General features: G+C 43.1%; 1 protein-coding gene across 1 annotated transcript; it reads left to right on the top strand.

Annotated features, from left to right (window-relative positions):
• Window positions 1-897: 897 nt before the first annotated feature.
• VMA21 (vacuolar ATPase assembly factor VMA21) lies at window positions 898-6,921 on the top strand. Its single transcript, XM_084638854.1, has 3 exons — window positions 898-1,024; window positions 3,018-3,127; window positions 4,597-6,921. The coding sequence occupies exons 1-3, from the start codon at window positions 900-902 to the stop codon at window positions 4,737-4,739; spliced, it is 378 nt and encodes a 125-aa protein (XP_084494980.1). The 5' UTR covers window positions 898-899; the 3' UTR covers window positions 4,740-6,921.
• The last annotated feature ends 11,102 nt before the right edge of the window (window positions 6,922-18,023 follow it).

Raw genomic sequence — 18,023 nt, 5'->3', positions numbered from 1 at the left:
CACAGTCAGGGCCGGAGGAGGCCTGGGGCTTACAAGGAGCAGACTGTGAACTGCCCTGACATTCCAGAGACACTGTTTGTGATGTTCCCTGCCACAGAGCGGGGTGATGTGTTTCCTTTAACCTTTCCCATTATTCCTTATTCTTCTTCAAATTAATTGTTGATTAAATAACTTTGCTTTAACTTGTATGTAATGGTCAGTGGGTCAGAGAAGTGCCCAGTGCAGAGGGAGTACCCCGGAGTGGGGACACCCTAGCCCCTGTCCTAGGTGACCGCAGCAGGGTTGGGGGTCGAGCCCCCCAGGAATCCTGGGCCCAGCCTTGTTGGGGTTACGAGGACTCTGCCAGACAGGAGCGTGGAAGGGGAGTCCTCAAGGGCAGGGAGGCCACTGGATAAAGGAAGTGGGAGCGAGGACTCAGATCCTTTCGCTGGCCCACTTCACCGGGGTAGTGCAGAAGCCAGGAAAGTTCCCCACAATAGCGGGAGGATTCCCCCGCTTACGGAGGGCTCGATCACAGGATGGGTACAGCTTGACAGAGGCTGTCACGTTGCTCTTGGGGCTAAGGCACAGGACCTAGCGGTCCTCACGCCTTCTTGCCTCAGTCGGGCCCCAGCAGCGCCGCTGACCGCCCCGAGCCTCAGTTTCCCTATTGGTAAAGTGGGGGACAGGGAGGTTTCCGGGTGCTGTATTAGGCGGGGTGCTGTGGCAGCGCTCGGGGGGAGCTACGCACCCCGCGGGGGGCTGCAGCCGGGGCCGGGGAGCGCAGACCACGCAGCGCGGCCCCGCCCGCAGCCGCTCCCCTGTGGGGGGGCGTGGCCCGAGCAGCCCTTGGAACGTCCCCACCCCCTCCCGCCCCCAGTGGGCGGTGCGAGCCTGAGAACCAGCCCCCGACGGGTCACATGATACACGCGCGGGGCGGGGGTCAGCTGACCGGAAGTAGAGCGAGCGGAGGAAGGCGGCGGCGGCGGCGGCGGGTCGCTGCGATGGAGCGCTACGATAAGGCGGCGCCCCCGGAGCTGGGGCAGTGAGTACGGAGCGGGGGGAGGGGAAGCCCCCGGTCTGGGCGAGTCTCGGGCCGGGCAGCTGCAGGCCCGAGCCGGGCTCGCCTCTGGCCCAGCGGCTGCCGGCGGCGTTGGAGCCCCCTGCCCTGGGTCCCGGGGTGTCACCGGGCCTCGCCGTCGGGCCTGCCCGGCCCCGCTGGGGTCGCCTGACCGCGCCCGGTCCATGCCCAGGCTGGGGCGCTGGAAGGGAGGGAGGAGAAACCTGGAGCTCCGAGTTGCTGCGTGAGCCGGGGCAGGGGCGGGAGCTGAGTAAGAGGCACCAGGAGCTTCCCGTGGGGCAGGGGTCGCAGCGTTGCGCGGAAAGCTGGGGCGTGTGAAGGGTGAGTGCTGGGGAGGTCCGACCTTCCCGCCCTTCCACGGGACGCGCAGCGAGGGTCCTGACCGCATTCCAGCCCAGGGAGCCCGGCTGCGCTACACTGCACGCAGGTGGGTCCGGTGGCTGCTCTCTGACCTGGGGCAGGCTCCTTGAGCTCTTCTCGAGGCTTCTCTACACTACAATATTTGGCTACTTTCAATATACTGGGGTAGTTAAAGCAGGGAGAATCCCCCTTGTTTGGATGCATTTATACTAATTTAGCTTATCAAATCGGAATAAGCTCTACTAGTGTAAGGCACCTTTATAACCAGTCTAATTGCATCTACGCTAGGGCTTTTACTGGTATGATTATGTCGGCAAAACAAAAAAACAACCCATCCTAACCAATGTATTTATACTGGTGCAGCTTTTAAATGTAGGCTAGCCATTAATTTTTCCATATGGAAAGAGATCTTTTGATAGATCTATGGAAGTTTACATGTGAAAAGTTCTGGGCAGGGGCTAAGTAGTAGTATTAAGAATCCCTGGCTTAACTTGCTTTTGACGGACCTTCATGTTTCAAAATGAAGGGCTCCCCTCTGAGGACACACTGACATTGACTCTTGTAGGTTTTGGAAGTAGGCCACAGATTGCTTGGCTGGTTAGATCATTTTATTTTGGAGTAAATACTTACACCAAACTAAGTAAGAGCTAGCAAAAGCAAATGCAAAAACAAGTTGTAGCTGGTGTATATAGAGAGACACACCTTGTCCTGACACACCAAATGCAGTTGATTAAGGGAATTCTTTTCCTTGTTTTTACTGACCAAATTGTACTTAACCCTGCTACTATTGTTTTTTGAAAGCTCTGTTAACTTTATAGTAGCAACCAAACTTTTTGTTCCTAGAGATGTTCTGATATTGGCCTATAATTCAGGTGCCCAGTCAAAGAGGTTTAGCTATAATATTAGCTTTATATTCTAACTTTAATTTGTTGCAGCTAAAATAAATTGATACTCTTTTGCTCCCTCCTGTTTTCTGAATGGAATTTAAATTAATGGAAACTTAAAAAAATAGTGTTGAATGGCAGTGATATTGGGATAATAAAAGAGAACTTGAGTTCTAGACAATTAAGTGTTGAAAGTTGTTCTTAGGTACTATACCTGCCTATAAATCTCCTTGTCAATTTTATGGTCCTAATCATATTTTTCAGTCTTACAAACTTTTTTTCTCATCTCTACTTGTGGGAGAGACCCCCCTTCTATAAAAGGGGGGAATGATACATAGTCAGCAACATGAACTGATTTGTCTAATGCTTCAAGTAAAAAAGCATTGATAAGAATGATTTTTTTTTTAAGTTGATAAAGGTCCCTTTGATGCTTTAGCAGGCATTATTTTTTTAAAATATACTAAAATAACTTTATTTCTTGTTATAACTGTTTAATGGCAGAATTTGACCCTGAAATAATTCTGAACAAAAAGATGTTCAAATACCAGTTTTGAGTACAAAGCTTAATTTCTGGTATCTTCCAAACAGCAAATGCAAAGAAAGTCCTTTAAAACCAACAATTTGTATTTCTCCCCTTGAAGGAAATCTGATGCATTATGTTAGATGTGTTATGTGACTTTCTGTATTGTTACAGCTGTTCTTGTTCATTTCAGAAATGAGGGCTCCTTAACATCAACTCTAAGAACTCTTCTGTTCTTCACAGCTCTGATGATCTTATTACCTATTGGGCTGTACTTCTCTTCAAAGGCTTATGTATTTGAAGGTAATTCTGTTCCTGCTAAACAGAACGTTTTTAAGAGACAAAGCCTCAGACCTAAAATCCTAGTTTTTTGTCCTTTCTTTCTCTAGTACCCTTTCTTCTCACAAACTGAATGCATTCGATTAGACAGAGAACCCTCTTGGAATATGAGGCTGGAAATGTTAAAGGTTGTGATATTCAAGGTTTTGGGTGCAAACGAGAACAAATTTATTTCAGTGGCTTATGCAGAGTGTAAAATCTGAGTTTCAGCTGTGTAGAGAATACTTGAAAGGCTGCAGTGGTGATGCGCATGGAAATTGTTCTGTGAAGCTTTTCTTGTAACAGCATAAGCCATCAGGTGACATTCAGAATGGTATAATTCTGTCCTTCTCTAGCTCCATGTCTTTGATTTTTTAAAAAAAAAAATTGCTGAGTATGTTTATAAATATAAACATTTCATTCAAACCCTAAGAGCTTCAGATTTTGAATTCTGTTGCTTGAAGAATTTCATTCTCTCCACCTTCCTGAAGGTTGAGGATGAAACTTGCTGTGGAGCCAGGGCTCCGTTAAATTGCTGAAAACCAACCAAAGCCTGTCTCTGATTCTGCAACAGAAAAAATGAACAAACCAGCAGAACTTTCTGATGCTGCATAACTGTCTTTCTGAAGACACAAATAGAACTTCCCTCTTAAGACAAGAGCAGCTGAGGAATATGTGACTGTTTAAAGGCCTCCCAAAAAACACATTGTTTCCTTCAATCATTGTGGTTGTGAATAGAAATGGAATAAAAGATTCAGCAAAAACTGTTTAGTTTCCTATTTTCTTGATATGTTGACTTTTCTGAAGACATTCTTTTCGGTTACAACAAACTCTACCAACAATGACACTTTGTATTGGGCTGGAAAGAATGATGTATTGGAAATAGCTCTGATATCTTAAATCTTGTATTATATGGGAACCATTCATATAGTTTCCCACTTATCTAATACACACAGTACTTCTGATGAGGAAGCATGGTTTGTCTAGTGGCCTGAGCATAGAAGTCAGGAATCCTAAGTTCTAATCATGGCTGTACCATTGACTCTGTCTGACCATAGGCAAATATCTTAACCTCTGCTCCTCAGTTTTCCCCATCGATAAAAAGAAAACAATACTCAGTTGACAGGGATGTTGAGGTCTGATGTTGGAGGATGGCAGAAGAATGTGTAGAATATTTAAAGATCTAAAATCCTGTATTTCCAAAAGTTAACTGGTACCTCAAAGGAAACAGGTAAAAAGCAGTTTCGTTATCTTGCATCCCAATTGTAACATACTAGCCAAGTCTCATTAATAACTGTAAATTCTGACCTATTGCTCTTTGTCTATCCTACCCTTGATATAATAAATATGTAATAAATTGAGCCTCTTTAAACAATTGCAAGTTATTGTTCTGCCTTAATAGAAACACTCAGAATTCCTTTAAATTAGTGTGCTCTTTTTGTCTGTCTTCTCAGGTACCTTGGGAATGTCCAACAGAGACAGCTATTTTTATGCTGCCATCGTCGCTGTAGTTACTGTTCATGTGGTACTTGCTCTCTTTGTCTATGTAGCTTGGAACGAAGGGTCTCGCCAGTGGCGTGAAGGCAAACAGGACTAAAGCAAGCATCACCATCTGATATCCACAGACTGGAGACTGGATATTTGTGGATGGAGTGAAAAACATTCTTGTGCAAAATAGAAGTTAATGCCTCTGGGCTCTGAATGCCTGTGTGTGAATAGTCAAAGATTCGTGCTCATCTCAGCTGAATACTAGTAATGTGTCGAAGGGTGACCATTTATAATTTAAATCAACCTCAGCTTGGCAAACTTGGAGAAGCCTTTACCTGAAATTGGAGTGGAGTGACTAGAAGGAATGTGTATTTTGTATGTGTACAACAAGTTTGGGGTTGTTTTTTACAGTTCTGACCTGCTAACAAGACACAGAGAAATTGAGAGACACATCGGTCAGTTATGAAGCGAAATTATGTATTGCTCATGTTAAGTTACTGGTTTAAAAGGCTGAGTAACGTTCTAGTAGGACTAAAACAGAGTAGATTTGGTTCCCACTTGCTCTGGGTGGATGCTCAGTTTTAGAAACATGGAATCAAATTGAGCAGCACTTTGTGCTCCTCAGCCATAGTAGCATGAGTGTACAGTTTACATTTTTAGTGGAAGAATAGGAAGAGAACGTTTCGTACATAACCCTAAAAGGCAGCTCTTGAGAGCTAAAGATCTTGCATATTGGAGAGTGGCTTGTTAATGTTTTATGGGAACTGTGAGCTATCAGAACAGAATAGAGGATGCACTCTTAAAATGTCACTATCAGACACATCTCAAGCTCCCTGAAAATCATTAGCTTGTATCAAAATGTTTTCTGACTCTTACCATTCATTTCCAGGAAAAGTTATTTCATAAACTACAAGGAACCATGTAATATGGTGTCTTACTGCTTCAATAAGCTATGGCAAATGCATTTGAGGGATTCTGCTGCAGCTGGGGTGGTGTACTTAAGGCTTAAGACCAAATAGATGAAAGTAACCTCCCAAGAAATGCAATAAATCTCCTACAAAGGCATGTTTGGGAGTAATGTCATAGCAGCTGAGCAAGGTGGTCAGAAAATTCAGTTGGTGTCTTCTGTTTCATAGTGAACAATTTTTAGTTTTGTCATTTTTAAATTTTGGCTTGTTGCATTTTTTTTTTTTACTGACTTTTCTCCCCACTGACATTTTCAATATCTCTAGAAGATTTCGGTAATCCTGACCTGCTCATCCTTCCACTCTTACTACCTTGAAGCTTTGTTGCAAAGGAGAACTGCCTATTGTTTTCTTTCCAATGACCATACTAAATTGCAGTTGCTCCTAAACAAGTCTCGCTTTCAGCCACCTCCCACTGCTACTTGAATGTGTTGGATATTTCTTATGGTGCAATCGTGGACAAAATACATTGAAGAGTGTGTTTGGGAGATGTGCTGGAGGAACAAGTGAGATTTAAGGGGAGAAAGCCAGCTAAAGCAATACTCTTAAAACTTTTGTCCACTATTAAATAAAACATAATGGTGACCATGTTTTATCATCGCTACCTCTTCCATGACAGATATCCACTTCGCTTATTTTGTTGAATCATGAAAGAAATGAATTTGTTCTAATTTTCTGTCCTCTTGGAAGGAAAGGGGCTTTACCTAAAGTCACATCAGGATGAAATATGTCTAACAGATCATTATCCTGAGTTTCATTCTGCTTTTGTATTAACTATATTTTCTGTGTGGAGCAACATTTTTCCTAAGATTACGGTAATGCATAGCCTTTCCTATACACTTTTTTTTAAAGGCGCTTTGTGACTTTGCTTTTCCTGTTTCACTTGTATCATGTTCCTACAGTTTCAAAGGGATTATTGGTTGATGTGGGAATTGGATTGTTCGTACCCACACTTGTGGTCTGCAGACCACGAATATGGTAGATCAACTATTTGGGCTTATGTGCACAATAGATACAGAAGTATATTAAGATAGACTGTGACCCACCCACCCCTATGTACTAATGTTCAGGAGCAAGCCCTAAAAGTGAAGCATACTGCATGTTAGCTTCAGATTAGCCACAAATCAATTTTTAAATCTCATGTCTGAAACATTAACTTTTCCAGTCTGCAAGTCCAGTGTTGCTGGCACACTAGAGAAGGATACTGTAGTTATTTGAAATGCAGATTTATTTTGTAAGATGCCATTCTGAGAGATCCCCATTCCCCACTACATGTACCCCCATGTTATATAAGAGCCCTTTAATAAAGAATTATCATTCACTGAGTTCCAGTACCGAGGCTTAGTAAATGTGAATACTTTAGCTGAATTATTTCTCAATCATCGTCCTGCTAATGCTGCTCATGTAATATGATTTATAATGAACAGATTAGGTACAGCAACACACAGAATTAACTTTACTCCATTTATAACAGTCTGAAAACAAGGGCTCTGCTGTGCTTCATTGATTCTGTGTACAATGTTATATCCAAGTGTTTGTACTGTCAGGGGTCACTAGACCCTAAAATTACATTTCCGTGGAATTATAATTGCTTACCATACTTGGCTAGTCACAAAAAAGTAGAGGTGCTGAAAAGTTCCAGAGGACCGTAGCTTAAATATGTTTCAGCTATTCATAGTGAAAATGTGAGGAGTCCGTTGATAAGACTTTTACTTCCTCATAAGCAGAACATCTTGGTTTTTAAAAGGCCTCCTTAAGGAAAGTAAGACCAGAGTTTTGAGTATGGGGACAGTGGAAACAACTGAGCAGAGCAAAGCAAAGAAGCTGAACACCCCATCTAGGCATGTGACACTGAAAAGAGCAATATTGAAAGAAGGAAAATAAGAGGTGTAGAACCTGAGAAGTTACAGAAGAGCTTAAAGAATATAGCCCACATCCAGAGTGGGGTTCAAACAGACTTAATGAGCGCTGTGTTAAACTCACTGTAAGAATTGGTCTGTTTAAACTGATTTCATGGCCTACTTTGGCTAATGTGTACAAGGCCAAAAGCATGTTAAAAATGTATAGGCTGCTGCTTTCAAATAGGATCCTCGCCCAACTTGCCCCATTCTGCTCTGCATGGCCAGACCTTTAGAAATCCTTTTAGCTGTTTATATTTCACTGGTGGTTAGGAACCTGGGATCACACTCCGCTAGGCATTGTACAAATGCAGAACAAAACAATGGTCTGTGTCCCGAACAGCTTACAGTCTTAGGATGCTATGCCTCGCTTTGGTTTTAAAGATCAGTGCACTTGGAACAAACGGAGACGCAGCGATACACCAATAAGAGCTTATTCTGTGGATGGATACTAGTTTGTGCATTGTGTGTACAAGAATTATGCTAACCAGTTAGGAACCTGGACCTGTTTGGCTACAACAGGGTTCAAAAAAGAACTAGCTAAGTTCATGGCAGGCAGGTCCGTCAATGACTGTTAGTCAGGATGGACAGGGATGGTGTCTCTCACCTCTGTTTGCTAGAAGCTGGGAATTGGTGACGGGATGGATCACTTGATGATTACCTGTTCTGTTCATTTCCTCTGAAGCAACTGGTATTGGCCAGTGTTGGAAGACCAAATACCAGGCTAGATGGACTTTTGGTCTGACCCAGTAAGGCCATTCTTATGTTCTTAGAAAATATATACTGCACTAGATACCCTACTGGGAGCCTTCTTGTGCTTCAGCAACATGAAGTTATATTTTAAATCATGGTAGGCTGAGTTTGTATTACAGAGTCCAATGCTCATGTCAGAGTAACATCCAAGCTAATTGGTTATCGTGACACAAATTGTCAGTGTATAATAGCCATAGACCCTTTTCTTGTTTAAATAATGCTCTGTAGGCTTTGAAATTATCCTGAATTGTAGGATTAGCGCTTTCCCTTTCCTTGTTTCCTGATTATTTGTGTAAAACTAAATCGTGCAACAAGGGAATATTTTTAATTGGCATTTAGAAGTTTGCCTTAATTTTTTATATTAATGGTTTTCAGTACTTAAACAGGGGTTTGAACAATTGCTGATGAACAACACAATTTACAGTTTTACACAGGACGGTCGAACTAGAGCTGATTAGATAGCATGAATAGATATTTAAGACCAGTTGTATCTCTAAATTTTCAAAATATTCCCCAGGTCTCTAGCTATGTGGCTCATTGAGACAGTTGGGAATTATGGAGTCAAAAACCCAGGAACTTTCCAAAATTATTCTGTAGTATTACTTGGATAAGTCGACTTTCCTTTCTTTTGTGTGTCCTGCACAGGCTAAATTTTCATCTGATCCTTCCTTTTTAAAATGACTGCAGAGGTGTATGAGAGACACTCAGAAATTGGAATAAGCAAGCTTAATTGGGGTTCAGAACACTTCATTTAGTTTAGACCGAGAATTGCTAAAAGAGTGGCGTGAAATCTACGCAGGAAGATGTCAATATTTGGGTTTATCAGTTGTCATTGTTCTTAGACTTGTTCTTTCCCTCTTGTCTGTCATCCCCTAATGCTGGCTGATGTAAATAAGCTGTTAATATGTGGGCAGCACAGTCTGTGTATGCTGAAGTTGGGGGGAAAAAAGTGTAAAATGTTTGTGGGGTGGGTAACTTTCATTTTACTTGAAACTGCTAAAAACCACTTAAATGGACATAATACAAGCTTGTATGCAGTGCTATAGCAGTGTTGGTCTCAGGATAGTAGAAATACAAGATGGTGAGGTAATATTTGAAGAACTCTAAGCTTGAAAGCTTGTCTATCTCACCAACACAAGTTGGTCCAGTAAAAGATATTACCCCATCCACATAGTACAAGATTGTTAGTAAACAGTCTCCAGTTTGTCATACTGCACTAGCAGAGTGACTGACTGGATGGCAGGTTTTTCTATCTGAAATTCGGTGGGGGGTGTGTGCGTGCGCTCCATTAACTAGAAAATGGAGAGGAAAATTATATACTTCTCACTTGGTGAACTGCTGGACAGTAAGTGTTTGGGGTTATTGGCATTTTGCTAGCTTTTACCTTGACTAGCTTGGCAGCTGTTTGCAAATAAATTAATCTTGTTATATTTGGTTTGAGGTAGAGTACTTTCAGAGCCTTCCCGAAGGGATGTAGCTGACTCAAGTAGTTTTGTCCAAAGACAGGCAAGGTGTATGTCAAAGGGTCTTTTCTGACAGCCTTCAATGTGGACACGTGCAGTTTAGTTCAGGGAGGCTGCTTCCTGTATAGGGAGCCCTATGGAAAAAAGCCCAAGGGTGATTGTGGGAAAAACTGACAAGTGGGTGCATGAATGAGAACTGGAATATACCTCTTTTACTGCTCTGTACATGTTCTAAGCTCTTTCTGGACAGCATTTTATGGTATATATTCAATTTTTGAGGATCAGGCAAGGTACCAATGCCATTGATCTCGTATTACATGTGAGTCGTGCACAAAGCAGCAAACCAGCTCTGATTTTATATTTTGAAAACTTTCAGTGTAAATCTGGAAGCAAAAAAGTTCACAGCTTTACATCTTTGTGCATGATTTCACCAGGCATTTGTACGCTCTAGCATTGGATGCATGGGGCACATAGAAACAAGCAGGGTAGCTTTTCCTATAAAATCCCCAGTGATGCATCTCTAAGGGGTGGGTCAAGCCTCTGAACTATACATCTTAAAATCCCACAGAGCAATTGTCACTCTGTTTAGCCCTCGTTATCTCTGATCTAGTACTTGTTTACATACATAAAATCAGTATTTTCAGTGTTAGGTTACTGAATGCATCTTCGCCTATATTGACACTTCAAGAGCCAGCATTAGTGAAGGCCAAATTAGACTTGAATGGTGCATACAAAAAGAATATTGCCAAGTGCTGGGGTCCAAATCCAGTCCTGTGTCGGTCAGTAAAGACTTTTCTGTACTAATGCCATGAATTTCTGGTGGTGTGTTCTGCTGTTCAAGGGGAAAGCTCTGAGAGAATTGAAGCAGGAGAAATGGACTATGGTGGTGCTATATGTAGCAGAACTGAGGTTGGGGGCAAAGATGAACCTTTAGAGATTTGGTCCTTCCTGTTCCCTTAGAATGATGTCTGGTTGGGATAGAGGAGGTAGGAGGGATGTTTCCAGGAGCATCAGTCGCCGCCTCCTAGTGGGGGTAGAGAAATGCAGAGGCCTTCCATTTCTGGAGGGCAGGGCGGTTGATTGGGATGCTTTTTGATGGGAGGGTGTCCCAGTTTGGGTCTGAGCGTGAAAGGTGGGGGAAAGAATGCTGCCTTACCTGCAAGCTAAACACACGCATCTCATACCTCAAATTGAAGTAGAAATGCACATAACAAGAAACACCGATAACACTTTCTGAGACTTACCTAGAAGCGGTTTGATATTTCACGTATCTTGGCAGCATTGTAAGTACAACAGATGGAACAGACTAAGACGTTGAAGCCAGAATAGTGATAGCCAGATATGCCTTTGTAACTCTAAAGCCAATTGGGAGAAAAAGAAATCTTGCCCTCCAGACTAAACTTAGAATGTTTAGCACTATTGTAACGTTGGTCTTACTCTGTGGTGCTGAAACTCGGAGACTTATTAAAACCTTACTATCTAAACTCCAAGTTTTCATGAACAGCTGCCTTTGACAAATCCTGACTGTCAGATGTCCAAAAAAAAAAAATTGAATTCTGGACGAGGACAAAATAGAAACTGATAAGTCAGGAAATAATGGAATGAAAATGGAGGTGGGGTAGGACATACGTGGAAGGAGGACCTGGAGCACCTAAGACAAGTATTGGACTAAAAGCCCCTCGACAAGAGGTGATGAGGTAGACCAAGGATAACATGGAAACACACAATCGAAGCAGGACTGAAGCTAAAACTGCAGCGGGAGACCAGCAAAGATGGAAGGCAGTGGTGAAAGCCATATATTCTGCATGGAAGAGAGAGGTACTTCAGCTCAATTCCTGCTCCACTGATTTCTCTTCCTGTTTGAGACTGAGGCCCTTAGCAGAAGCAACTGTCTGTTTATAAATTTTGGTGCTGGGACTGAAGCTCTCTTACACTGTGTCTGTTCTCTTGTGAATGTGGTGGCAAAACGCACTGCCCTACCAAAGTGCATCAACCCTGAATTGAAGGGGAGGAGAGCTGTATACCTGATCAATCAATATGTGATCCCTGTCCCCTCTCTGCTCAGACTACCAGCAAAGATGCCAGTTGTGGAAATTCCACCATGTGGACACCTCATATTGAATTATGTGGCCACTGAACTACCATGAGGTGGTAATGACTTTTGGTCATTTTTGCTCTGAGCTAGAATCAAGGAGATGTAATGCTGTTTCCAAGCTATACTGTGATCTTCTACAGTGTAGTCAGTCTGCGCCTGGTTAAGGCCAGTCTAATATAATTGATTTCTTGTCTATTTTGAGTGGGAGCCTGAAACCGAATGGAGCAACTATCTAAAAAGTGTAACTTTACAACAATAAAAAGGTAACTGGTTAAGTGCTATTTTCATTCTGTGACTCACCTGTACTTCTGACAGAAGACAACGCATCAGAATTGTGACCTTTATCTCGATAATGTGCCCGCAAAACAATAATGAAAACAGTGACTAAGCAAGGGAACAAATTCTCCTTGAAAATTAATAGTGGGTTGTCTTAAACTTTGTGTAACCCCCTTCAAGCTCTGTTGTACTTATTCGTTGCTGGAGTAAATACTATTTTTGTCAAGTACCATTGGCCTACTGGATTACCAATGTAATAAACAGTTTTGATCTTGTTTTCTTGAGATTCAAGCTTGTGCCTGAAGTTTGTCTCCTGTAGATACTATGCGTTTATTCATTTGTTCAACTAATGCCTACCATTGTGTTACTGTAACAACCTTACTTTTAAAAAGTACGTCTTAGCTGACTTTCCAGGCAGATACTGTGACAAAGTGCTGATTTGATTACTCTTTACTTGAATTATGGTAATGCTCAGAGTCCCAATTGAAATCAGTGTCTCCATTGTGCTTAGAGCTGTGCAGACATCCAAGATGACTACCCCTAAGAACTTACAATCTAAGATCCCAAAATGACAAACATGTACACCAGTGGTCCCTAAACTTTTCAGAATTGTGCTCCCCCTTCCTCACACTCACTCACTTGCTCCTGTCTGCCCCGGGGCTGGGCGCAAGGCTGGGGCCAGGAGCGGCGCACCGGTCAGGTGCCGGGAGTGTGGGAGCAGAGCTGAGTGGTGCTGCTTTTCCCTCCTTCCCCCATTTAGTTTGGCCTGGGCCCCAGCCAAGTCCCCCTGAATGGTCCTCTGTACCCCCCCTAGTGGGGCAAGCCCCATAGTTTGGGGACCTCTTGTGTACGTGTTTCACTGTGAACCCAGGAGTAGCCTTTAAATGTTTTCAGGGTCTAAGACATGGTGCATCAAGAAGCTCTAACAAATGCTAGGAAGGAAGGCAGAAGTAACTGATGATCACTAATCAAAGTTGATATTCTTGTCCCTTTTTAACCCATATGGCTAGTCAAAGTTCAAGGCACTGGGGATGTTCCAGCTAGGAATGGAAATTGATGGAGTCTAGTATGTTTGATGCACTCTTGTTCATTTACAAGGAATATACAAAGTCCCGTTTCCTGGAGAAACCAAAAACAAAAGAAGCAGTTTCTTAGATAATAGCCCCAAACCTCTGTAACCAACGAGCCCAGAATCTCTTTTTCCAGGGTCACACTGTGCTCATCAGCTACTGCTTGGCTTTCTTGCTTTTTATCTCTGCTTCTCTGTTCTTGTCTGATCTCAGTTTCTATGTTCTGCTTCCCTCACCCCACGTTTACTTAGCAAAAGTCCTCCACACACTCAGTCCAAGCTCCTGGGCAGGTTCACAGCCCTCTTATGTTATAGGTTGGGGGGGGGGAGGGTTCTGATTAACTCATCCTGACAATTATGCAAATTGTCCTAGAAGTACGAATTGACTGCAAGTAGCTGATACCACAATTTTCTCCAATTTCCTCTGCCATTTTCTCTAGAAAAAGGTTAAAATGAGAACTAGTGGTTGGCATAATGTTCCAAATGTTCGCCATGTAACCAGTCTTTTTTTTTTAAATTTAGGTTAAATCTCTAAATTGGATTCCCATGAGGAGTTTTACTCTGTGGATTTCATACTTCTAAGAATGCTTAATAGGATATTTCCATGACGGTGTTTAATACATATTGGTATAAAGAAGAACATGGAAATGAATCCAGTATCTAGGAAAACTTTTAAAGTGATATATTTATTACTTCATAGCTTATGCCTTTGCAAAATTAATGAAGACAGGGCCTACTTGTTTTCAGCTTAAAATGAAACAGTAAGAGCATATGTTTTTCACTGGTAGCTTCCATGTTAACTTTTATAATTGCTAACAGATAAACCAGTTCCTTTATAATTAACAACTATATGTATGCTGTTCAAAATTTAATTTAAGAAATCAGTCACTGTTTACATAAATTCACCGAGTGCATATGTGGCTTCGATGGAAAGCAGTGTTACATTTCTGTTAGCAATGTGTCTGTTTTATCCTGTTGCTATATTAGATTTATGCTTCTGTCATCGATGAAGTACAATTGCTATGCTTGAAAATCTGCTTCTGTGCAGCTGAATATATCAAATCCTACAATGGCAGTTAGAAGGTTGCATTTTCCAGAGCATAATAATGAAGCACACATGTCTCAGTCATGACATTAAAGCAAGCAACAGAAAGTTGCCCATTTACATTTTTAACAATCCCCCTCCCCTCTTCCTCCCCCAGCTCCACCTTCAAAAGTGATTGTCAAGTACTTTACAAAAAGAAAAGGAGTACGTGTGGCACCTTAGAGACTAACCAATTTATTTGAGCATAAGCTTTCGTGAGCTACAGCTCACTTCATTGGATGCATAAACGTGGAAAATGCAGTGAGGATGTTTTTATACACACAGACCATGGAAAAAATGGGTGTTTATCACTTCGAAAGGTTTTCTCCCCCCCACCCCTCCCACACCACTCTCCTGCTGGTAATAGCTTATCTAAAGTGATCACTCTTCTTACAATGTGTATGATGATCAAGGTGGGCCATTTCCAGCACAAATCCAGGGTTTAACAAGAATGTCTGAGGAACCAGGGGAAGGGGGTAGGAAAAAACAAGGGGAAATAGGTTACCTTGCATAATGACTTAGCCACTCCCAGTCTCTATTTAAGCCTAAATTAATTGTATTCAATTTGCAAATGAATTCCAATTCAGCAGTCTCTTGCTGGACTCTGGTTTTGAAGTTTTTCTGTTGTAATATCGCAACTTTCATGTCTGTAATCGCGTGACTAGAGAGATTGAAGTGTTCTCTGACTGGTTTATGAATGTTATAATTCTTGACATCTGATTTGTGTCCATTTATTCTTTTACGTAGAGACTGTCCAGTTTGACCAATGTACATGGCAGAGGGGCATTGCTGGCACATGATGGCATATCACATTGGTGGATGTGCAAGTGAACGAGCCTCTGATAGTGTGGCTGATGTTGTTAGGCCCTGTGAGGGTGTCCCCGGAATAGATATGTGGGCAGAGTTGGCAACGGGCTTTGTTGCAAGGATAGGTTCCTGGGTTAGTGGTTCTGTTGTGTGGTATGTAGTTGCTGGTGAGCATTTGCTTCAGATTGGGGGGCTGTCTGTAGGCAAGGACTGGCCTGTCTCCGAAGATTTGTGAGAGTGATGGGTCATCCTTCAGGATAGGTTGTAGATCCTTGATGATGCGTTGGAGAGGTTTTAGTTGGGGGCGGAAGGTGACGGCTAGTGGTGTTCTGTTTTCTTTGTTGGCCCTGTCCTGTAGTAGGTGACTTCTGGGTACTCTTCTGGCTCTGTCCATCTGTTTCTTCACTTCAGCAGGTGGGTATTGTAGTTCTAAGAATGCTTGATAGAGATCTTGTAGGTGTTTGCCCCTGTCTGAGGGGTTGGAGCAAATGTGGTTGTATCGTAGAGCTTGGCTGTAGACAATGGACCGTGTGGTGTGGTCTGGGTGAAAGCTGGAGGCATGTAGGTAGGAATAGCGGTCAGTAGGTTTCCGGTATAGGGTGGTGTTTGTGACCATCGCTTCTTAGCACCGTAGTGTCCAGGAAGTGGATCTCTTGTGTGGACTGGTCCAGGCTGAGGTTGATGGTGGGACGGAAATTGTTGAAATCATGGTGGAATTCCTCAAGGGCTTTTTCCCATGGGTCCAGATGATGATGACATCAATATAGCGCAAATAGAGTAGCGGTATTAGGGGACTAGCGCTGAGGAAGCGTTGTTTTAAGTCAGCCATAAAAATGTTGGCATACTGTGGGGCCATTCGGGTACCCATAGCAGTGCCACTGATTTGAAGGTATACGTTGTCTCCAAATGTAAAATAGTTATGGGTGAGGACAAAGTCAAAGTTCAGCCACCAGGTGTGCCGTGACATTATCTGGGATAGTGTTGCTGACGGCTTGTAGTCCATGTTTGTGTGGAATGTTGGTGTAGAGGGCTTCTACATCCATAGTGGCCACTTTTATGCATCCGATGAAGTGAGCTGTAGCTCACAAAAGCTTATGCTCAAATAAATTTGTTAGTCTCTAAGGTGCCACAAGTACTCCTTTTGATTTCTAGTGTATGCCTGGGGCAGCGGGGTGTGTGTACTGAATCTTAATTCTCAGTTAAGAAGCTTGTTATTTTGGGGAAATACAATCATGCTTGGCTAATGCTCTGCATTTGTCCTCCTGCTCTCTGCCCCTCAAGCATTGTGCCATATTAAGTGTTCTATTTTTCCCATATTTAAATGTATTTAGGCACCAAAAAACTACTTTCCATTTTCATTTTTTTCCAGAACAATCGTTGAACTGTGTTTATTAATTGCTTTCATCCTCGAAGAGCCCATATCTGCGACACACAATAGAAGCAAATGAATTGATGTTTTGAGACAAGGATGCTCTTTATCCTACAGAAACGATGACTCATGAGATTCCACAAGCCTCATCTCTATTCCTCCCCCAACTAATACGTTTAATGTAAGTTTTGTGTTTATATTAAAAGGCAGCCGGTGCTTACCTCACCAAGGAGCTTGTTTGAACATTGAGTTCCTGAGGAGAAAAAATTCCCTACCACAGTGAAGCTGGATTTCTAGTACTAATGCAGCCTTGCAAACTTCCCTAGGCAAATAAAATATCATCGGAGATTAACTCCTTGTGGTCGTCATAGTAAGTGTGAGAAGCTAGCTGGTATGCTGGTAAATGTTCAGGATATTTAGGAAGTCTTACTTAGGACTCCACAAATAGATGGCAACAGGCCTGTGCAGTTTCATGTCCAAGACTTGCTAAGGCTCAGCTAAGCAAGTCTTGAACTATCTTAGTGCAAATCAGCATGTAAAATAAATGCCCCTCAGGCATGTGTTGACTCGAAGGCCTAGCAGTTGGGGCATTTTAAAAAGGAAGGAGAGAGAGTCCTGCGCTGAGTGTTTCTGAGAGTCCTTCTTGCCAAATCATTCTCTCAAACCACAGTAGTCTCCCAAATACATGACTACTGTTCCGAAAAAGCAAATCCTCTTCCTTCCTGTGCAGCAGTGAAAGTTCACTTAGCGGTGGAACTGGTCTGTGTTTTTTTTGTTTTTTTTGCTGTGTATAAGGGGACCAGGATTGCAGGGGTGCTCACACATGGCACATAACTTGATTCTGCAGGGACCCCGGCATGATAGCCTGCAGTAGCAAAGCACAGGTGGGCGGGGCAGGAGATCCATCACTGTACACATCCTTCCATTTTTACCAGCATCGCCATGAGGGAGGCTATCATAGAATATCAGGATTGGAAGGGACCTCAGGAGGTCATCTAGTTCAACCCTCTGTTCAAAGCAACCAACCCCTACTAAATCATCTGAGCCAGGGCTTTTTGTCAAGCTGGGCCTTAAAAACCTCTAAGAATGGAGATTCCACCCAGGGTCACCCAGAGGATTCAGGGGGCCTGGGGCCTTTGGCGGCAGGGGTCCTTCCGCTCCAGGTCTTTGGGGCACTTCATTGAAGACATGGAGCGGAAGGACCCTTGCTGCCGAAGACCCGGAACGGAAGAAGCGGTGATGGGTCCTTCACTCTGGGTGTGTTTGGTGGCACTGAAGGACCTGCTGCCGAAAACTCTCGTGGGGTCCCCTCCAGGGCCTGGGAAAAATTGACCCACTTGTCACCCTCTTTCCCCCCCCCCCGCGCCCTGGGCGGCCCTGATTCCACCACCTCCCTAGGTAACACAGCTTAGTGTCATCTGCAAACTTGCTGATAGGGCAATCCATTCCATCAACCCGATCATAAATAAAGATGTTGAACAAAACCGGACAGACTCCTAGGGCACTCTGCTTGATAACTGGCTGCCAACTAGACATCAAGCCATTGATCGCTACCCATTGAGCCCAACAATCTAGCCAGCTTTCTATCCACCTTTATAGACCCTTCATCCAATC

This window comes from Lepidochelys olivacea (genome assembly GCF_965140295.1).
Source record: "Lepidochelys olivacea isolate rLepOli2 genome assembly, chromosome: 9".
Lineage (NCBI taxonomy): Eukaryota > Metazoa > Chordata > Testudines > Cheloniidae > Lepidochelys > Lepidochelys olivacea.
The sequence above is the reverse complement of the archived record's forward strand: the minus strand, read 5'-3'. Positions and strand labels throughout refer to the sequence as shown.